Source organism: Dermacentor albipictus, chromosome 1 (genome assembly GCF_038994185.2).
Source record: "Dermacentor albipictus isolate Rhodes 1998 colony chromosome 1, USDA_Dalb.pri_finalv2, whole genome shotgun sequence".
NCBI lineage: Eukaryota > Metazoa > Arthropoda > Arachnida > Ixodida > Ixodidae > Dermacentor > Dermacentor albipictus.
Window position 1 is genome coordinate 389,539,716 of NC_091821.1, and position 23,160 is coordinate 389,562,875.

Below are 23,160 nucleotides of genomic sequence, written 5' to 3' on the forward strand. Positions count from 1 at the left end.
GCGGCATAAAGTTAGGTGGACGGATGAGACTAAGAAGTTTGCAGGGACAACCTGGCTACAATTAGCACATGACCGGGATAGCTATAGTTCGAGAAGTATGGGAGATGCCTTTTCACTGCAGTGGGCGTAGCCGGGCTGATGATGATGTATCTGTTAGTTAAGGGGAAAATAAAAAATAGCCTGAGTAACTCTAGGCCAGTGCCAACATTATGTATTCGGTTCAAGTCACGTCCGGAGTGCCTTTCATTTTTTTAAAGCTTTAGTTCAAGTTATGTGGAACAATCTGTAGGTTGGCTGCACAGATACACCAGTACTGAGAAACCGAGCCATTATTCATTTTTGAACCTGTGTAGATGAACCTATAGGATTTCGCTCTTTTTGTTCTTTTGTGATTTCTTCTTTTATAAAAAATGTGTCCATTTCATGTCGAGTGTTTCAGCACGTAAGTGAAGGTCAAGTTACTCTGCAGTACAGATTGTTTAAATGCACGTTGGGACATGATGGCTAGTACAGCTATGTTCTCATGTTCGTGGTTTTTCAATATATTACAATCGCATGCGAATGAGAGACAATTCCCAAAAAATCCGTTCACTGTCATCGTGTATCTGGCTATAGCAGTTTTATGATGTATGTATGTATGTATGTATGTATGTATGTATGTATGTATGTATGTATGTATGTATGTATGTATGTATGTATGTATGTATGTATGTATGTATGTATGTATGTATGTATGTATGTATGTATGTGCCGATGCTTTGCCGTGCGCTGGATGCGCTCTTCCATACCATCCCCTGCGCTCCATTCTCTTCTCCACCTCCATGTGCATTTCACCTTTAACAATTAAATTATGGGTTTTACGTGCCAAGACCACTTTCTGACTATGAGGCACGCCGTAGTGGAGGACTCCGGAAATTTCGACCACCTGGGGTTCTTTAACGTGCACCTAAATTTAAGTACACGGGTGTTGTCGCATTTCGCCCCTTCCACCTTTGGCGTTCGCTTCTCTCGCGGCGACACACATAATCTCGCCGATTTCACCGACGGGAGATATACGCTTGCGTGTAAAATAACTGAAATTGCAGACGCCTTAAAGCACGCCGTTCGATAATTTGGACCCTCCAGACCTACTCAGTACTGCGACTGCGTGCATTAGGCAACTACTTCAGCAGCAGGAGCTGTGTTTTTGTCCTGATACGTCGCCAGCGCCTCCTCGTAATCAAACTAACGAAGCCTTCTCAATCCAGCAGCCGTAGGCCACGCCACAACCACGAGACATACCAGCTGCTACATTCACTTCCTTATACGTAACAAACATATGTAACAGTGGTGGGATGACATACTATGCATACTGCTTCAACTCTTCACGTCTTTCTCAATTAACAAAACTGCTGTCAAGCAGAACATAATTATCTGGGATCTTTACGTTTCCTTTAATGGGATTTTACGCTGTAAGCAAAGTGTGGCACCATGCCATTAAAGAAACAAGCCAAAGTCGCGAGACACGAGATAGGAACGACGTCTTTGTTTGCGAGGCTTGCCTGAACTTACGTCTCCAACAAAAATCTTTTTCTTGATGACGTGGAACGTAACGAGAGCTTCAGTGTGCTATTTGTGCATCAGGTAAAACGAAGTGGGTGTTGTAATATGGACAGTTTTAGTGCAACACGCATTGTAAAAGGTTCGTGCGGGTGACTGCTGGTTATGCTGGTTTATGCCTTGACGTCACATGACTGTACAGTAGTTCCACTACACAAGTTCTGATTTGTCCCGTAGACGCTTCATCTTGAGAGCCTCTTCTGGCTGGTGGTAACCACTGCGCATGGGAGAACTTTCAACAGTTCGTTTAACAAGATCTATGGTCGAAGGTGGTGCTATGTAGTGAACAGTGGGAAATCCGGTTCCGTTGAAGTCGCTCACAAAGCTCAACGTGTAGGCGCCCATGTTGTCCATCACGAGCCACTCGTCGACATTCACGTCAAAGAACAGCTTCATATCAGCGATGCGGTCTAGGGGATTGCACGTACTACCCCATAGTGTGGTTAACACATCCATGGGCCTCTCCCGTGGCTCCTGCAGTGCCAAATACAAAAAAGAGACATCAGGACCTGCAGTGAGAAATTTGGTTCAAATATGTCTCTTTACATCAGAAGTCAGTATTAACAATGTTATCCCGTGCCAGTGACATGTTCATCGTAGGATAAGTGAGTAAGATTTACAATGTTTATTTTATAATTGGGTAGAGACAAATAGGATGACGGGGATATTCTAGTCAGACAGCGGCAGTTCAGTAAACCTTTATACATGTCGGCGGACATATCTGGACCTAAGGTAGAATTAAAATCCATTAGATATCCGTTATTAAGTATTGCCAGGGGCAACTTTTTAGCGTCCAGTACAGGTTACGGTATCGTATTAGCTCAGCGAACCTTAACTTCTATCAGTATTTGAACCAGCGAAATAACTTTTGTTGTTACCAGGAGTGCTATAGCATAAAACTATTGAAGTATGTTTGGATTCCGTTTCCTTCGAGAGCCCACCGCTATTCGTCAAACATTTCCTTGGGCAAAGGCCGCTTCACTTGCCTGTCACAAGACTTCACGAAAACCGCGAAAACTGCCCATCACGATATGACGTTTACACACTGATTATGCATCGTTGGGCCAAACAAACGAAATAAATTTGTTGCCGATTGTGCGTATATGTCGCTATTAGCTTTCTGAAATTGACCTAACTGTTTTCGCGCTCCGCCTATTTCGCCTGTCACTCGACATCACAAAACGGTGAAAACGCACAATGTCAAATTGACGTGTATACACTAAAATACATGCATATACCGAACAAAGCTTCACTTTTTTCTTATAGTTAGGGAGTAGGGGCCAGTCCTGAAAGGAATAGAACACGGCTTCCTTCCGATCGCACTGGCACTGGCTGCCCAAAACCGCCAGCGAGGATCGATTTGTTAGCGTATAACAAAAACCTTGCGTGAGGGTATAACGTTTTTTGACCTATTTATGAAAGTAAGCAAGATAGCGCTTCCAAATTTTGCTCACCAAGCATCCGTTGTAGCGGCATTTCTAAAGACCCTTTGCAAGCTGCCGCAATGGTTCACGAAAGCCACCGCAACTTGTAGGCAAGTGGAAGCGGACCAAGCGGATACGCAGGCAACCCTCGCCTCACTCGATTATTTATTTTCACTGCGCAGGCACAGCCTCACTGAAACCCTCTCCTCTTCTATCTGCTCCTCGCCTCTAGTCAGCCAATTCGATAGGCAAGTGCTGTCACAGTAGTCAATGGTATTCGCTTTGAATCCAAACAAGCATCACCTCTTATGAACGAAGAGAGCGTTTGATTGGGCTGTTAAACCTAACTTGCGTGTCACCGCCCGTTCTTGCGTTGGCGATTGCGTAAAGGTGACGTCAGGATAAAATCAGAATGGAATACTTTACGTTATAACGTCTCAGGATTAAATATATTCGCAGAGTGTTTAGTATGACGAACTTCAAAATTTACTCTAGTTAACCAATACGGTAGGCAACGTGGTGTCGGTTTGGAGAGCATTAACCAAATTGAGTGCCATATATGCCGTAACGTGCGATTGTTCAACGCTAAACTTACCTCCAACGGCATTATCTTCACGTCTATGAAGTCGCAGATTGGAGAAATACAGTTGTTCTTGCTCTCATTTAGATAGACGTCCTGATGTCGATGAGAAACTCCTGTTTAAGGTATAACGAAAGCAATATAGAGTAAATAAGTTTAGTTTGGTGAATAATAGCGATAAAGAATTTGGAGAAAACTGCAGAAGCGAGAAATTTCAGTTTCCTTCTGGTGTAGGTGTGCAACCTTCAATATGTGGTGTGCCCTGCGCTGTTGCTGCACTTGCAGTGTACCACACAATTTCAATCTACCGGCTAGGTTGCGAAAAAGAGAAGTGCTTTGCTTGATACGTTGTGGCTATATGTTCGCTAGCGATTCATATTTCCCAGATTTATTTATGCCAATGTCGAGCTGTTACGTAACTAAGGGTTACTCCAATAAGATATCACTTACGGAGAATAAGATATTAACCTCAGCAATGCTATACGTAGAGGTTCAGCGCAGCTGCGAGGGAAATCTAATCCTGTACCGCTACATGAATTACAAAAGGCGGCTACGATATAATTATATCACAGGCATTAAAAAAATAAACCAAGAGCTACAGTCACAATGTTGCCTTCATAATGAAACTAAGGTCCTATGTTAATTACCGCATACACCTGAAAATTCGCTAATTGCTTTTTGATTACTCAAATTGCGCCAACATGGCAACCGAAACACGTAAGCGCTGAACTAAATCTGGCGACATTTTTTCGCATAGCCAACGCATTCGCAATCTCATATTATGATGATTCCAACATGTTTTATGGAACCATTCAACAGCGTCAGCATGCTCTCATGACGTTGTATCTAACTATCTTGAGTAAAAATTCCTGTGGTGTTGCAGAAGTGGCTGCGTTCTTTTTCAACCGGTTCGAATCGGAAGCCTACTAATGTTCTGCACCTGTCCTTGCGTGCGAGACAATCCTGCAACAATACTTCAGCCAAGAAATTTAGCTTAAGTTTCTAGTTCTACAATGATACTTCCTAATATTCTTGCAGATTGAAACTACTGTGGTTAGCGTTAGCTGTGAGCGATATCGCCGATGTTGCGCGCCTTAGAACGTAGAGCCATTCCTCCATAAGCAGCCCATTCTCGCGTTAACGGAGAAGGAAATGCTTATATCTGGTGGCTTTCTGCAAAGCTTCATAGTCATTGCAAGTGCGTAATACTTGTTTTAGGAGATTTGTTAGTGCACCCAACTAATGCACCCATAAAACTGAGACCAAGCGAAATGGTTCGCGCGCGGCAACATGCGCATGTTACCGCGACGCAGCACGGGAGGCAACTATTGTTGGGTAGTGTTACGGTTGGCGTGTAGCACCCCGTGCAAGAAGGATGCTCGACCACCATGCCTCATCGAAATGAAGGGTGAATTTCTATTTCGCCATGGTTGTCTCGAATGGATGACCGGTCTGGCAGGGCTCCGCAGTGCTTACAGGCCCTTTTGTGTTTGTGCGTGGAAACACTTTCTGCGAACCAGAAGGGGCCCCGGGATGCCGCCAGCGGAGACACGCTCGTGAAGACGTCAACTGGGACGATCGATTAGCCGCGTATCCTCAACCCGACGCCCTTTCCACGAACTGTCAAGCTCTACAGCAGAACTTCCGCGAACCAACGTCGCTGAGAAGAAAAGATCAAGCCACCCCTCCCGGACCTACAGGCTTACTGAAAGTGAGAGCCACTGCAAAGCCACGACAAAGGCTTATCACGTGAACTGGACCAGGCGCCTTATCGCGAATAAGCGTCGCCTAGAAGAAAGACGCCTCCAATGCCGGAACTGGGGGCTTGGTACCTGCGCAGGCAGGACCATACCGGCTCACTGAAAGTGGCAGACGCCCATCCACAAACCAGCCTCAGTGCCTCTCACGTGACGCTGAGGTGAGCAAGATCCCCCCGCGATTTTAGAGAGCCTATTTAAAGGGGCTCCGCAATGCACTTTTTACTTCATTCTCTTCTTCTTATCTTTACCAACCATTGAATAAACTGTGCAAGTTTCGCACTAGAAATCGTCCCGCCCCTGCCTGATCGCTGTGGTGTACCGGATGCCTACAGGCCGCCGACATCGCCACGCTATCCAAAAGTAACGTCGGTCGAGCTTCGATAAACAGGCGTCGCAACAACACGGCGGAGGTGGGATAAGCTATCCTGGTGAACGCAACAGTAGTAGAAAGAGCGCCCTGCCCGGCGTAGAGAGAATTTACACGCACACGCACACGCTCAAGATTTGGCCTATGAAGGCTCCCGGTACGCAGGCGTAGAGCGGCTGGACGTTCTCCTCGACCGACGCACCATGTAGGTGGAATACGCGACTTGCCTATTTCAGCGAAGTAGCGTGTCAGAGAGAGTTATTCGATCCTGTACAGGTTTGCTTGGAGGCATGCCTAACCCGCTACTCAAGATCACCAGGACGAAACAATGAAATCATGTGGACAGTTCACAACAAAGAAGCAAGATGGCGGGTTCAGGTGTAAAATTTTACCTGAATAAATTGAATTCTGGGGTTTTACGTTCCAAAACTCCCATTTCATTATGAGGCACGCTGTATAGTGGGGTACTCCAGATTAATTTTGGCCACCTGTATCTTTAATGTGCCCCAAATGCGCGGGACACGGGTGTTCTTGCATTAGGCGGCAAATGCTGACATCTGTCCACGGGCTAGCCAGTAAGACCTGCGTCGAAGCTGCTCTTCAAATAATAAAATTCTAGTATTTCACGTGCTAAAACTATGACTTAGTTATGAGAGGTGCCGTGGTTCGGGAGTCCTTATTAATTCTGCGCACCTGAGGATCTTTATAACGTGCAACTGATGCATGGTGCTCGAACGTTTTTTTGCATTCCACCACCGGCAGAATGCGGCCACCGCGAAAGAGCGTCAAACCTGCAACCAAGAGCTCAGCAGCCCAACGCCCTTCAAATTGTAAACTGCTTTGTTTCATTGACCATCTGCTTGCCAATTAAATGATGCACGTTGACGGCTGGGCCATCAAATACTTTATGCTGTTTGTGTTATCTTTTTCAGAAACTTCTGCAATTAAGACGTAATTGATAAGCATTGCCCTAATAGCCACCGTGGTAGCATCAGTGGATGCTTTGCTGCTAAGGTCGTGTGTTTGGTACCAATCGCTTTGGGCTCATTCCGAAGGGCACGAAATACAAGTGGGCGGGTGTACGTAGATTTATGTGTACGCTACAGAAGTCAAGGTGGTCGAAATACGGCGTGCCTCATATTAATATTAACACGATGAACATAACGAGAACAAGGTGAAAGCCGGAGCCAACATTTCGACAAGTGGACTTGTATACTTCAAGGCGACATGACAAGTCTTCAAGACAAGTCCCCTTGTCGAAACGTTTGCTCCTGCTTTCGCCTTGTTCTCGTTTCGCCCATCGTCTCGAATTTCCATCTTCCGCCTTCCCCGCGTTTCCTCATAATGATATCGTAGTTCTGGCGTAAAAATGCCGCGAAATCCTATATACATAACCATTACCGTTATTCGTTGCATTAAGTAGACAGATACAAAATGTTGTCATCGCGACATATCGCATAAACAATGTCTCAACGAATCGAAGCTCTCTACTAAAGAATTACAACAATTACAACATTGTTAATAGACAAAAATAGAATCCCTTAACTGCTAACCCTTAATGCTGATTTTGCGAGCATTGCTTTCTGCATGCAATGCTGTCCGGTCTCTCGAAAACTTTTCTTTACACCTGCGCGTCAGCCCTGTACTGCCGAGGAGTGGGTACTGACATGGCTGACGCCCTAGCAGACGACGTCGTTTTGCCCACCCTGCACGGAGTAGCGTGTGAGGAGGACATAGAGTTTTTTTTTTGTGTGTGTGTGTAGGAGAGCTTCTTTCTCATATTTTCTCGAACACTGTTCGCATTCGTTAGTTGCGAGAGAGGCATATATATGTACCTTTCTTTCTCAAAACCTGCATTCCCCGAGCACGGGCGATTTTACAGAAGGCTAGCGAGAATCAAGATTCGACTGTCTTTGTCGATGCGGCTCAGTACTTCAACTCTAGCACGTTCGCGTTGGCAATCATTGACGGCAAAGGGGAATTACGCTCCTCGGCGTCGGTTAGGTTTGGAGTCGCGGAACAGGTCGCCATAGCCCTGGCCATGACCGACCCCTCACGCACCAACGTTTTCACCGACTCAGGAGCGGCCATCAAAGCTTTCGAATCGGGTAACCTAGCCCACGAGGCTGCCTCCATTCTGGAAAAGAGAACAAACCCTGGCACTCACTTCATCTCTTGGTTTCCCGCCCATATGGGTGCGGACGTTCATCACAACATACCTAACCTCAACGAGCTTGCCCATGACCGTGCGCGAGATGTAACGCGCCGCGGCGGCATGGAGGCCTTATGGGGACAGGATGAAATCCAGCAGAACGATCCGCTTCTTACTTTTCACGAGATAACATCTCACTATCGGCTTAGCAGAAGGGCCTATCCTCTTCCTCACCCGAAGTTAGACAGGTCTCAGTCAGTTTTACTTAGAATGCTCCAGACGGGCTCATTCGCTTCGCTGGGCTTTCTCAGCCGTGTCTACACAGACGTCGATTCGAGCTGTCCGGACTGGAATGAGGTCTATTGTTCCTTAGCGCGCATGCTCTGGCAATGCCCCGCGTTACCTAACGGCCCTCTCTCCAGCGAAGCCGACTGGGAAGAGGCACTCCTGAGCCCATCGCTCCAGACACAACTAGAGGCAATCCAGAGGGCCCGAGAAAGGGCGGAACATCACGGTATTCCTGCCCCGACTTGGACGCGGCCAGCGGCTTCCGCGGGTCCCCGATAGGGGTCACCGCTGAAGCTCCTCAGGATCAAATAAAGTTCATTGTCTGTCTGTCTCTCCCTAGTGGTACTACGGAGAAGGACAAACTTTGATCCGTGGGTGCCCATTCCAGGAACACTTTGCGGCAGCGGATAAATTTTGGAAATAAATTCCTTCTCTGCATGCTTCATTTGGCACCGCGAAAATGCATTGCGTTCATGGCTGTGAGGTCTTTGGTTCGACATGCGTTTTGGGTAAACATTTTCTTGAGATAACAATTATATCGACACTTCAGGTGAATATCCGCAGTCGTCGTTTCCATCGCCGTGATATTCCGCATAATGTAGTACATGAGCGATAACACCACGAAAACGGGCTGTATAGGCAAATGCGATTTTTGAAAAACGATAGTCCCCAGGAAAAGTTCGCAGGTTCCTTTCTGGGGCCGTTGGATCCGGAAGCACGAGACAGAAGCTCTTGTGCGCCCCACTACGCTGGCGTGATTAGGAGAGACGACAGCAGCGTTACAGACATCACGCCTCAATAGCACTCGAGACGAGCCCGACTGCATGGTATCGACGTGCGCAGCGCCGCACGCAGAATTTTGTTTTTTCGGGTAAAGATTAGCGTGGACAATATCTACCATTCTGGAATATATCATTGGCATGTTTTCCTCGTGTGAATCATGCGCAGTATCTACACATGACCATGCAAAAAGTACTTTTAAATAAGTTTTATTTCTTGTGTAATGTAGCCACTTGCACGTACTTTAGCTCCGCGGAGCCGTACATTGACGCAGCGATGCGCTTAGGGGATTGTAACTACCCTATAGCCCCTACACTGGAAATTACCTTAGGCATGCGTCAGCGCCAATGAAAGGATTAGATAGGTTTAGGTAGATACAGTCCTTTTTGCTGAAACCTATGTGTGTATGACGGTGTATATGTACACACCTGATCCAGACGAACATTAGTACCTGTGTTCAGAACGCTGATGCCGTAGGCTGTATGCAGAACGCTGCCCTGTCTCCTCGGCAGATCCGATTGAGCTCAGCGTGAGAGAGCGTTCAATTGGATACGTCATTACTGCTGCACACGCACTGCGTGTCGCTCCCATCTCTGAAGACCTTATAACCCTCCATTAATGTGCCACGCCTGCGCCATCATACCGTTACAGCAAGGCGGCGAGGGCAAGAACACGCCTTGGATGTCGGTATAATTGTAAAACTACTCCCAGTCATAGATGTCACGGCAATGTTGAATCGAATTGGCAGAAGCTACTTTGCATTAGCAACCGTAAATAATGAATAAAGGAATGGAGAAACCAATAATAGACATCATAAGATTGATATAATATTGTGCCATCGCGCTTGTGGGCTGAGCGCCCTCGAAAACAGAACTACAACCATCTCGTTTTCGTTCTGCATAAACCGAGAATACTTGAGAGCGCAGTCTGTGCCGACTATGCTACATTTACCCGAAAGTCACCGAATGACGATGCTGTGCCCTTTCGCCCAGCATGATCAAGCGTCTCTCGGATTTCAGACACGAAGTGATCGTTCTGCAATGGAAAGTAGATTAGAGGCAGTGAAGGGTGTCTTTCGAGCCCCAAAACACGATCCATTTTTCCCTTGGCTCAGCCGTCACATAGTTCAAAGCACGGCAAAAAACGCTGTTGCCCTGCGTAACGTAGTGTATGAAAGCTTGAATTACATCAGGACCAGTTTAATTTGGGATGAGGGGAAAGCCACAGCTGCTTATGTGACGGTCGCAGTAGGACCGTTCAAAGAGACAGAGAAGCAGCTTCTGTACTTTTAGAACAATAGTAGGACGAAATCTTTTAAAAAACTCGCTGCCCTAGCGCTCTGTGAAGAAGGATGAGGAGCGAAGCTGTGTATGTGGGCCCCTTAATGGAGAACTGCACATCCTCCACGGGTCGGCCCCGTATTGCACAATCTTTGGAGGAACCCACCTATGAAGAGTGCTTAAGGCTTGATTCACGTGCGTCGCGGGTCGGCCTGCCATGGCACTACCTTCGGTATGGACCCACGTATAGGGAGTGCTTAACGACTGGTTCACCTCCGCAATTGGTCGGCCCGGCACTGCACTACCTTCGCGATCGGCCCACCTATGGGGAGTGCTTAACATCTACTTCACTGCCGCCGCGGGGAGACGCTGGCGTCGGCGTCGAGAGCAGTCGCACCTCACGTCGGCTCCGCCAATTTTCGGCCCTCGTGCCGGTTCTTCTATCCCTATCCGGACAGTTTCTTCACGAGTGGGTGAAGCAAGTCGTCAGGACCATTCCGATACCAGTCGTATACCAATACTCGCCCGGGGTGGCCCAGGAGAGTTTGGGGAAGCCCTTGACCACGCCGTGCGCCGACCTAGGCCTATCCGGCCTAGCTCGAGTGCGGCCGCCCGCACGCCAGCGCGCAGACGAAGGGACGACCACCCGGCCGCCCGCCGCCGCCTCGTCGCCCATCTCCCGGCTACCCACCGCCATGGAGATCGCTGTCCAAGGACAAGAGGTGACCCCCGAAGAACTTTCGGATGCTTCCTGGCAGACGCCAGGCCTTCGCGCCCAAGAGAAACGCCGCGCAGCGTTGCGCCTCGCCGCCGCCGACGCAGCTAAATCGCCGCGATCGACGCAGGCAAGTGCTTCGCCTCCTCAGCCCCGCCGTCACGCTCCACTTCCTCGCCTCCCGGCCGACACGATTCACCTCGTCGGCCGCCCCAAAACCCCCGTCGACCTCACCAAACTCCAGCCTTGGCATTTATACACCGCCTTGCTGCAAGCAGCGAGCCTGCAAGACCTCCCGCCCGCATCTCGCGACACGGTGCGGATCCACCCGGTCAACAACACCTTTACGCTCAGCGTCGCGGAATCGGCTCGCGCTCAAGCCTACCTCCGCATCACCTCCCTCACGGTGTCCGGCACCACTATCGCCATCCACCTCTACGCCCCACCGCCGGACGACGCCCTACGGGGCATACTCTACCACGCCTTCGACGACTTCACGGATGAAGCCATCCTTGACGATCTGCAGGCAAGTAATCCTGCACTTTCTATTGTGGGTGCCCGCCGTATGGGCAAGACTCCCCACATTTTGGTCACCCACACGGACCCCAAACTACCCCGGTGGATCTTCTACCATGGAGTCCACCTTCGCCTCCTCCCTTTCCACAACAAGGTGGAGGCCTGTTTCAACTGCCGCTCGACTGGCCACCGGACCGACGTGTGCCCCAAGCCACAGCAAGACAGGTGCCGTCGTTGCGGCGACTTTCACCCCCCACCGCTCGAGGGCTCGCCCCCGACTTGCACCCCCCGCTGCATCGTTTGCAAGGGGAATCACTCCACGCATAGTTCCAACTGTAAGCACCGCTACGTGCAGCGCCCTCAACCCCCGAAGCAAACGGCACGCCGTCCTCCGCCGCCTCCGCCCTCCAAGTCGACCAGTGACTTCCCACCCCTCGCTCCAGCGGCGCCCAAACCAGCCTCTAAGCTCAACCAGTCGACGTGGTCCCGCGCCCCCCCCGGCGCTCCCTCGGCGTCCTCCTCGCCGCAGGTCGTCGCACTGCAGCAGGAAAACGCCTCCCTACGACAGCAGCTCGCTGCACAAACCGCTACACTTGCGGCACAGAAGACCCAAATTGAAGCCTTCCAAGCCCAACTGCGAGCTCTTGAGGAGAAGCTTGAGGCAGCCATCACGCTCCCATCATGTCTGCCCTCCTCAATCGCCTCCTCTTCTGACATGGATGTTCAGACTTGCGAAGGAGGCACTAGCAAACGCCGCAGACCCAACACCCCTCCAGCATCTCTCCACTTTTCCGAAGAGGTCCAGGCAGCCATCACGACGACCCTGGTGGACCTAGAAAAACGGCTGGATAGCCGTTTCAACTCGATATACCAGCTTCTCACGGCACAACAAGAAGCCCTCAATGCCATGCGCACCGACCTCACTGCCTACCCCCCCGCCACGTCCTTCCAGTCTCTCCAAGAGACGGTGGATAGCCTTCAAGCTTCCATGCTCGCAACCATCCGAGCCAAGCCGCCGCTCCACGTCCGCACCACCTCATCCTCTGCCGCCCGACTCTCGCAAGCACCAGCCGAGGCAATACCTTTTTCTTCCGCTACTAATCATGGCTGACCGCTCTGTCGTCACCGTTTGGCAGTGGAACTGCCGTGGTTTTCGCCCCAAGCGTAACCACCTCCTTCTACACCTTCAACAACTGGACCCCTCGGTCTCTCCTGACGTCATCGTTCTACAGGAGACTCACGCCACCATTTCCCGCTCGGGTTACGTCGCCCATGACGAAGTAGCTCATCACCCTCTGCCCCATCCCGTCACGGCCATCCTCACTCGGCGGACGCTCACGGTCAATCGAGCCGATCTGCCCTTCCCTACGGTCCACCATGTCTTTATCGAGGTCCTACCTCAGCGACGTGAAGACCCCTCTCTTTTTATTCTTAATATTTATACCCCCCACGCGTCACCAAAGACCTGTCGCTCGTTGCTCTGCTCCGTGCCGCTGCAGCGAGAGCAGCCAAATCCCCCCTCCTCGTTCTCGGTGACTTCAACGTCAGGCATCCGGACTGGGGTTACTCCAAGGCCGATGGCACCGGCGCGAGGCTGTGGCAGCTCGCACACGACCTCCACCTCTCCCTGCTCACCGACCCCACGCAACCCACGCGCATCGGCAACAGCGTGTGCCGCGACACCACTCCGGACCTCAGCTTTTGCCGTTACGTGCACGACGCGCGCTGGTCCAATACACATCAGTCCCTGGGCAGCGACCACTACGTCCTCGCCATCCAAGCCCGTACCTCCCCGTGCAAGCCGCGCCCACACACGACCCGCTATACGGATTGGGATGCATTCCGAGCCCGCCGGCTGCACTCTGCCACCCCCGACATCGAGGACCTTACGATGTGGACCGACCAGCTACTGGCGGACCTCGACGGGGTCACCGCTTCGATCCCCACCACGGAGGACCATCCGGCAATTGACTCCCGCCTCGCCCACCTGTTAGCCGCTCGCACGAGCCTCACCAACCGTTGGCATAAGCAACGTCACAACCGTCGCCTACGCCGCCGCATCGCATACCTCGATCGCGAGATCGAGCATCACACAACTGTGCTCGCCCGCCAACAGTGGGAGCAGCTTTGCTCAGGGATCTCCGGTCAGTTGGGCTGCAAGCAATCCTGGCATCTCCTCCGCCACCTCCTCGACCCTGCTTCCGCCAAGTCAGTCGCTCGGCAACAATTACAACGCGTTGTCCGGGCCTACCCCGGCGACACACCGTCGCTGATAGCAGACCTGGCCGCCAAATACCTCCAGCTGCCACCCCCTGGCACCTCTTCTCCCCCTCTCGCGTCCTACTCCGGGGCCCCCAACCCCGAACTAGATGCCGATATCACGGAAGCTGAAGTCTACGCGGCGCTACACAAGCTCCGCACCACCTCTGCCCCCGGTCCTGATCGCATTCCCAACAAACTACTCCGAAATCTTAATGCCTCTTCGGTCCTTGCCCTCACTTCGTTCCTGAATGAGTGCTGGCGCTCCGGCAACCTCCCCCAGTCGTGGAAACACGCTCGCGTGGCTTTCATCCCGAAGCCGGGCAAGAAACTCACAATCGAGAACCTCCGGCCCATCTCACTCACATCGTGCGTCGGCAAGCTCATGGAGCACGTCGTCCTAGCTCGCTTGCAAACGTACACAGACGCTCACCACCTCCTTCCCCACACCATGATTGGTTTCCGCCCCCACCTCTCCACTCAACACGTCCTCTTGCAACTCCACCACGACCTCCTCGATCCGCCCACCTTCTCGGACACTAAGGCTCTCCTTAGCCTCGACCTTCACAAGGCGTTCGACAACGTCTCCCATTCGGCTATTCTTACCGAACTCGCCACCATCAACCCCGGCTCTCGCACCTACCACTACATTCGCTCCTTCCTCACGGCCCGCACGGCCGAAATCATCGTGGGAGATCTCTCGTCTCCCACGTATGCGCTTGGATCTCGTGGTACCCCTCAGGGCGCCGTCTTGTCGCCTTTCCTTTTTAATCTCGCCCTTCGCTCACTTCCCGACAAGCTCGACCGTATCCCCGATCTCAAACACACCCTGTACGCGGACGACGTAACTCTTTGGGTCACGTCTGGCTCCGACGAGCACATTGAGCAGATGTTGCAACGCGCAACTGACGTCGTCACAAGTCACGTGCACGCGGCCGGTCTCGCTTGCTCGGCGGCCAAATCGGCCCTCCTCCTCATGCGCCCCCCCGACTGGCGTCGCCACAAGACGCCTCGCCCCACCATCACGATTCACGCCAATTCCACTCCCGTTCCCGTCGTCTCGCATCTCCGGGTGCTCGGGCTGATAGTGCAGTCAAACCGCCATAATGCTCACACCATCGACCAGCTCTCGCTTTCGGTTCAGCAAACCGCGCGCATGCTTGCTCGTGTCCGAGAGCGGCGCATGGGCATGCGCGAACACGATCTCCTCCGGCTAGTGGACACTTTCGTCGTTTCCCGTCTCAAGTACGGCCTTCCTTATACTCGTCTTCTCAAATCGGAACGCGACAAGGTCGACGTCCTCATCCGCCGTGCATACAAGACTGCTCTCGGCCTTCCCCCCAACGCGTCCACGGCGCGTCTCCTCCGCCTGGGAGTCCACAACACGCTCGACGAACTGATCGAAGCTCACCGCACCGCTCAGGTGCAACGCCTTTATCGTTCGCCGACCGGTCGCTACATCCTCTCTTCCATCGGTCATGACACCTCTTCTCACCCGCCAGACCTGGTCTCACTACCGCATGCTCTTCGGGCAGCCTTTTCTATCAAGCCGCTACCCAAGAATATGCTCCCGGGACACCACGACGCACGTCGCCAAGCCCGTGCGGCCATGCTTCACGCCAAGTACGCCAACCACCCGGCCATCGCCTACGTGGATGCGGCCAGATACGCCTCGCCCGGGGACGCCTTCGCAGTCGTCTCCGTCTCGCCCTCCTCGGTACCCTCGGCACCCTCGGCGCCGACAATCACGGCCGCCACCGTTCGAACGCCCTACGTCGTCGAGGCTGAGGAGGCGGCCATCGCTTTAGCCGCCACCTCGACCAACGCCAGCGTCATACTCTCCGACTCCAAGCACGCCATCTCCAATTTCGCCCGAGGTCTCGTCTCGCCTTCCACCTTACGGCTCCTTCGCCCACTTCTACTGGAGGACGAACCGTGTCACATTGAACTGGTCTGGGTCCCCGCCCACTCGGGTCACCCCGGCAACGAGTCGGCTCACCAACACGCTCGAGGATTCGTCGACCGAGCGGTGGGCCCCTCCGCGTTGGACGCCCCGGTGCCGGAGCCCCTGGTCACCTACCACGACATTACCCAGCACTATCGCCTCGAACGGTACGCCTACTCACCTCCACATGGCAGTCTTCCCAAGCGGTCCGAGATCGCCTGGCGTCGCCTCCAGACCCGCACCTTTCCGTGCCCCCTAGTGTATTCGCGCATCCACCCTGGTGTCATTGATCCACGCTGCCGCCTGTGCGGCGACGTTGCCTCCTTGAACCACATCCTCTGGGGCTGCCCGGAAGATCCCCCGCCCGCCGACCTCGTCTCGCCACCCCCCACCGACGAACAATGGGAGGCTCTTCTCTCCAGCACCGACCGAGACATCCAAAGACGTGTCCTGGCACGAGCTGAAGACTCCATCGTGAAGCACAACCTGGAAGCCTACGTAGCTTAGCCTCCCTTATCCCTTACCCCTTCTAATAATAAAGTTGACACTCACTCACTCACTCACTGCCGCCGCAGGTCGGGCCGATATTGCACTATGGTAAGGATCGGCCCACGTATGAAAGTTTCTGTTGCCGGAATCCGAAAGTAGTTCAAAATCGCGTTGCAAGTACCCGAGCCCACAGGGGTAAATGTCATTGAGCTTGGACTCTTTCTGCGCTATAACCAGGATCGGCCCACATGAAGATCTTTCTATTCACAGACGCCGAAAAAACAACGCTAGATTAGCCATATACAGGTTTCGCCGCCAACGCGGCCATCTTGGTGTGGCCATCGTTTCTTAAGCAATTGATTTTAAACGAAGGCCGGAATGAATTAATGAATCCAAGCAATGGCGCTTACCAACTACCATGAATTTGCTAAGAATCGGGCGGTTTTATATGTCTTGTTTCATAGATAATATGTTATAGAGAACTTTTTTTTTGCGGTGCCCACAACGTTATTCGTGTCCGCTAAAGTATTGGTTATTGAGACTTCCAAGATACATGCATAAACGCCGCCACTATCAAAGTTATCGTGGGGCGCAAAATCCGGCCTAAGTTAGCAAGAGCAAATTTTGCGCGCTTGCGCCGCGAAATGTCGTGTCCAACTTGCGAATGCGCTGCCGCTGGGGTTCGCATTCAGGTGGTACGCAGCGAAGCTTTGTTTTTCTCCGATTGATAATGCGATCCGACGGCAACGATGGCCGTTGTTGTCACCGTCTTCTTTACCGTAGCAGAAATGACGCATGAACTGACCAACACAGGAAACCCAACATAAAGGTTTTAACTGTTGCGACAAAAAAAAAATGCCAATATAAACCACCGCCACTTGCATCGCGCTCTTTAATAGGAAGAACAGAGAAACTCTGCTGCGCTAAGGTGAAGGCTCGCGTTTACCCGAAATGTTTACGTCCAGTGCCTAAACATTTCAATACGCTTGTTACAATAAAACATTTATGCCGTTACGCAACAATGATTTGATCGCGCTTTCTTTTCGAATTCAGTTTTTCTTGCGCGGTTTTGGTGTGTCAACTAAATTGCACGTTTTCACTGGTTTCACTGGTTTTCACTGGTTTTCACGTTTTCAATTGCACGTTTTCAGCTGGAGGGTAACGAGCCCTTTCAGGCTCGCACAATTCTGCCGACACGCGGCGATCCCACACTCACCGTCGATTACCACGTCACTGCGTCTCTTGCCAATGACCCGCAAAACGAGGAAGTAAGCAGATTGACAGAAGAACTGGCCTGGCTCCGCAATGATCTGCACTCCGCTTGATTCCGGAAAGTGCTTATCGATTGTCCGCTGGATGCACTCACAGGTCTGTTTCAGTAAACGGAATGCACAGTCAATATGCAAGCAGAACGAGTGCTACACAAGGCATTTGATCAGACGTTTCACTGCTTATTAGCGCACGCACCACAGCGTGTGTGCCGTGTAGATAAGATCAGAAATGCCTATATGAACACAGTCACCGTATTTCTCATTACCTATAAGAACTCAGCTTGTGCATCATTTTATTCATTATTGAAAGAAAAATAGAATATATTTGATGCTATATTTAGCTCAAAAGCTTTGCGTAATTGCTTCTACATCATCACACATTTAATTGTGTGTATAATTTCATTCCCATCCAAGCATCAACTTACTAGGTAAGTTTCAAACTAAGTCAAGTGTTGCAAAATATATTTAATAAAATTAACCTTATAAACTTATGATCCCCACGCAGTGCACCTGGAAAACCACCTCCGAGGTCCAGCATCATCATAGGTTTGCCGATATCTGCTGCTATGTCGAACACGATCCTGGCCCGCTCTATTGCGCGGCAGAATATCTCCGGGTGCTCATGGAAGGATCCCACGTGGAACCTAGATTAACAAGTACCCATTAAGAACCATGGCAATGAAAGACGCGGTATTCCCGATTTCCTCCCGTTATGTTACGTAAAAATATAGAATACTTCAAATGTTCTACTCAACCCGCCAACATAAAATTTCATGTAATTCTAAAGACATGTAAGTTTTACTCTAATTGTTGTGTAGGTAGCTTAGACTGCACTCATCAAGGCGCCACTGTCTGTTGACAGTGGCGCAATGTTCAAACCGTCCACCAGGCCACCACAGGTAAACGAAGGGAACACACTAAATAATGAAACATGGTCACCCGAGAAAGATAAACATGTAGACGTGTCTCTGATGTCCCTGATGGGTTTAAGATAGAGCACATAAAATTTACCACATCTGGCACAGAAAACAATTAGCTACGTAATAAGTACTGCCTCAGGTGAAATTGAGATATGGCTATATGCGTACATGTAGCGTAATGTTGGTCGTTGATCTTCTTCGAAGCGTGTCACTGGAGGGCACATAATCTTTTTCAGGAGTCACAGTCTCGCGGCGCCATATCACATCGCTAATCAATCGTTGTTCTTTTTTGCACTCACACCGCCTCTAGATTAGCCTCCTCTAGTTTAGCCGGCGCACAGGTTTCGTGCACAGAGAAAATATGGCACAAATATTGGCGTGCTCGTAAACTGTGTTACTGCTTCGTTTCCTCTCCCCGACGCTGTAGCTGGTCACTTGTGTTAATCGATTAAAAAGGTGATGGATACATTTAGAAATTTCAAGCTGATACAAGTAAATTCTTGCAGCATGCCTTGCATTGGATTCAGTTTAAGGTTACTTACTGCATAAAGAACCAATAGCACCCACCTGGCATCTGCGGTGTCGCGGCGCACAGCATTTTGCGCGCTTGTAAAGTTACAAATGGTAATAGGCTTCCAGCAGTGGGCAGTAAACCGAATGACAATACGCTGCTCAGGGTAAACGCAGAAAGAAATTCACACGAACCCCTTTGTCACTCGAAAACTTACACGACAACAATTTGTCACTTGCAAGAGGCATAAATTGTGCATGCAGGCCCAATATTGAGAGAGGTCTGTAAAACCGGACACGAAATCATCGGACATATTATGGAAATACTTCGTATCCTCCTGAATTTGGTTTTCGATTTATCTTCCTGAATAGTGCTTCTAATCTTAAGAAATAGTGCTTACAATACTGCCTTACATTCGAATTTCCTTTGTATTACTAGAAGGTTTCACAGTAACCGATTTCCCAATAAATTTATTTGAAAGTAAAATAAAGAATCGACATTTTTCAGCACTTGTTCAAATAAACTGAACAACCATGATCATGCGCACGCATTACTTACGTGACCCCGATTACGTTGCAATTAAGGTCAAGCGCCGACTTCAAAATGTGTCTTGCATCATCCACGGAGCAGCCGAATTTGTTGTTAAACAATAATTTGCAACCCTCGTCTTCGGTTTTTATTCGAAGAAGCAATCTGTGGAGAAAGTAACATTGGCAGTGTACCATTACACTTTTGTCGAAATTTTTATGGTTTGTGGAAGAGTTGTGGTTGACCAAGTGCATCAGTTGGTTCCATGTTGCTACAAGAAATATTTCCCGAATTAGAACGTACATTTGATATTCTTCATTTCACATCTAGTATTTTTAGAAAAGATACGCGCTTCCAAGACAGGGCCAAGTCAGTATTGCAGGGGGAGGCTTAGGCTCTGCCGTGAGTACAAACAGGCTGATGGTGATGAAAAATGGCAGCATATGTGAAAAGCTATAATTTCAACCATGCTTGAAACTTATTTTTATCACCGGCGCTTTAAATTACACAAGTCAGTTGCTTTCGTGATGACTACTTCGTCAATATTATTGAAAAATGTATTGCTCTTACATCCAATTAATGTGATAAATCGTAGTATGAGCAAGTCCTTACCTGGCCTTCTTGTCTTTGACCTTGTGCAATTCCTCGATGCAATCAAATGTCATCAGTGTGATGCCCCGTTCCTCAGCGAACTTCATGTGAGATGTACTTTTCATAGTGTGGGCGTAAATAATGCGATCGGGATGAACACCCATTTCCAGAATCGTCCTTATTTCGTTCTGATGCCGAGAAAGAGCACCGTTGGTGAACAATACATCGGGTAACAGTGCATGGGTCCTCATTACAGAAGACGGACAGTGTCATGCATTGCTAGCAATAAGACATAAAAAAACGTAAGCGAAGAAAAAATCGTACGTGTTCTTTAAGTACGGGCTATAAACAAGCATGTACTGGCGAACTCTAAGCTAACCTGAAAACAAAATGTCCTAACAACGAAATCATTTTAAGAACACATTGTGCCAGCTCAATGACACTGTACGTCCCAACAACGTCATTCTGAATTTTACGCTTTTTCGTTGCATTGCAAGCGATGCGCTATTTCTTCCTAGGAAAATAAACAACATAGCGCCTGCATCAGGTGAAAAAAAATTTTATGAAATAAATGGCAGAGAGATTAGCCTGAGTTTGACGACTCTTTCATGCTATACCGCGTCAGAATAAATATAACTGGAGATAAAGACGGTTATGCATAAAATGTCAACTACAGCCAGCGCTGTCCTCTACGTGTTAATCAAATGCACTGACAGCAGCGCCAACCGCACAGTGGGCGACAAGGCCTTGCCAGGCGACGGAGTTTTGCCTCTTGCCAAAATTTTTTTTTGGGGGGAGGGTATAAAAAGAACGGGATAGCGTTTGAAGTGTATACATTAAGAATTAAGCACCATGTATATGAGGGAAGGCCTCTCGTCTTCCTCGTTATTTATCCAGATTTAATTCATAGTAATTAGTTTCAGACTCCAGTTTGGAATGATGTTCATTTCGTGGTTGGTGAACAAAACTTCATGCGATGAACTGGCCATTACAATGCTTGTCACCTTCTCTCTCCCTTCTTTCCATTTCCTTCTCTCTTCCCCCAACGTAGAGTAGCCAACCGGACTCTTGACTGGTTGGCATCCCTTCCTTCCTCCTCATGTCGTTCTCTACTGCCCTCATTTGCATGTTTGCTTACTTAATTAACACGTTTATTTCTGAGATCAGGCACCGTAACCCTTTGGATTTGGTTATTGAACAAAAGGGGTTGTTCTCCCCAAAGATATGTAAGGTTCCTATGTACAGGCAACATAGAGAAAGTCACTCGATGAATATTTGACTTAGCAATTTCTCTGTCCACCACGCATCATAAGGTCAATCACTGATTCGTGAATTACGAATTATACTCTGACATGCACTCGTCCTTACCGTGTTCGAGCAATCGAAATTTACTCCAAGAGAAGCTAGCACAGCCATAAGAACGGGGTCTCCATTTGTTTTGATGGCTGGAAAGCAAAAAAGGATGGAAGTAGAACTTAACTACTTCTCATGGTCTCCTTACAGCTACCATGCCCGGCCTTGGTATGGTAGCTGTGCTACTAAAATATTTTACAAGGTTGACAGTTTTCATTATATGGATACTCTATACGATGAAAATAGCTCATAAAGGGTGGAGTTGCTCACCGCAAAAAGGGGTCACGCGCGGCAGGTGCTGGCACCAGAGTTCCACCTTCTGAACGATGTCTCTGACATCACAGACGAAGAATGAGTCGTCTTCTTTCTGTGGCAAATGAAACGTTCGGCGAAATGCACATGCGCTTTGGTATGACATATTTATCAGCTGATTTAAAAATTCAAGTTAGGCTCATGAGATAGGCCACTCGGATCTTCCATACCTCCCTTAGCTCGGTTGGGCTAAACGACTCCCACCTTTTATGCGTTGCATATTGCAATCACTCAGTTCAGCCCTTGGGCGCGGCCGGGCAGCCGCCATTGACCTTTAGCGCAACCACGTGACGTGACGTCACGACAGCCGGAGGAAAAGCTGGACCCCAACTCGCGCAATATGCAACGCATTCTTGGCTTAACCAAGCTAAGCCTGGCCATTTTTTTATACATGGTGTTCCCGCTAATCTTGGTGTCATAGATTTTAAGTATGCCGATGCACTCTACGACGACGGGACAAAATGCATGTTACTGATTATTGCATGGAGTAAGTCACATTTCTTTTGCATTCTGCTTTATTGCATAATTAGTCAAGCTTCAGTAACCAACTTCGGAAGCAATGAAGTTATCAAGAAATTCTTATAAATAACAACTTTAGTACCCCGTCAAAAGGCTCGTTACTTTACGTCAACATTTCGTCAACAGCTCGTACCGTTTGCCAAAAAATATTTAGAATGGGAAGTAACTTGAAAGTTTTTGATAAATTTTTCTAACACACATTAATGCCTATACGTGACTGTGATGACGTAACGCCAAGCGCATGCCGTGCCACTTCGTCATCACGGGGCACTGATATCAGCAGCGGATAAGTAACCGCTGCCTATAAAAAGCGTGTGCTAAAGAATAAACGCTGCTTCCTTGTTCTGCACCTGCCACTGTCGTTTTCTGGAGTACGGCTTCTCGGTTGTCGCACGCTACAACACTGGCGACGAGGATGGGATCAGGACGGCTTGTCACTTGCTTCTTCGATGGCTGCTGAAGACGACTACTGCGGGGCCGGCGCTGCAATGGCGAAGGTGGGAAAAATTGATAACTTTGACGAAGGAAGCGATAGCTTCGAGTCCTACTTGGAAAGATTTGAGCTTTACGCCTCGGCAAATGACATAGCTGAAGGCAAGAAACTGGCTGTATTCTTGACGGTAGTAGGTCCTCGAGTGTATGAGGTATTGAAGAACCTGTTGATTCCACATTCTCCATCAAGCAAAACGTATAACGAGGTAACGGCTCTGCTAAGAAGTCACTACAGTCCCAGAAAGGCCGTGATAGCTGAAAGGTGCCGATTTAACCGAAGGATGCAACTTGAGCAAGAGACTGTAGCCGAATTTGTGGTTCAGCTGAAGCACCTGCCCAGAAGTTGCGAGTTTGGGAAATTTCTAGACGAAGCACTTAGAGACCGACTAGTTGCCGGACTACGATGCGCCGATACACAACGTGAGCTGTTTACAGCTGAAGAGCTGACATTCGAACAAGCATGCAAAATCGCGTTAAACCGTGAACTAGCATCCACACAGACTCGGCAA

At 49.6% G+C, this 23,160-nt stretch overlaps 1 protein-coding gene across 1 annotated transcript; it reads right to left on the reverse strand.

The window, feature by feature from the left end:
• Nucleotides 1–2,020: 2,020 nt before the first annotated feature.
• LOC139054651 (ornithine decarboxylase-like) lies at nt 2,021–22,545 on the reverse strand. The gene is made up of 8 exons (XM_070532016.1): nt 22,510–22,545; nt 21,599–21,695; nt 21,344–21,420; nt 19,997–20,163; nt 19,415–19,549; nt 17,905–18,069; nt 17,371–17,524; nt 2,021–2,073 (listed from the first exon to the last, which is right to left on the reverse strand). The coding sequence occupies exons 3-7, from the start codon at nt 21,389–21,391 to the stop codon at nt 17,377–17,379; spliced, it is 663 nt and encodes a 220-aa protein (XP_070388117.1). The 5' UTR covers nt 21,392–21,420; nt 21,599–21,695; nt 22,510–22,545; the 3' UTR covers nt 2,021–2,073; nt 17,371–17,376.
• Nucleotides 22,546–23,160: the final 615 nt, after the last annotated feature.

Bases quoted from the DNA above. Each gene is read 5' to 3' on its own strand.
- LOC139054651 (XM_070532016.1), bottom strand. From the start codon at position 21,391: ATGGCTGTGCTAGCTTCTCTTGGAGTAAATTTCGATTGCTCGAACACG. The intron at 19,550-19,996 runs GTAAGGACTTGC...CTTTCTCCACAG, and splicing joins GTCAAAGACAAGAAGGCCAG to ATTGCTTCTTCGAATAAAAA. The intron at 18,070-19,414 runs GTAAGTAATGCG...TTGTTAATCTAG, and splicing joins TGCAACGTAATCGGGGTCAC to GTTCCACGTGGGATCCTTCC.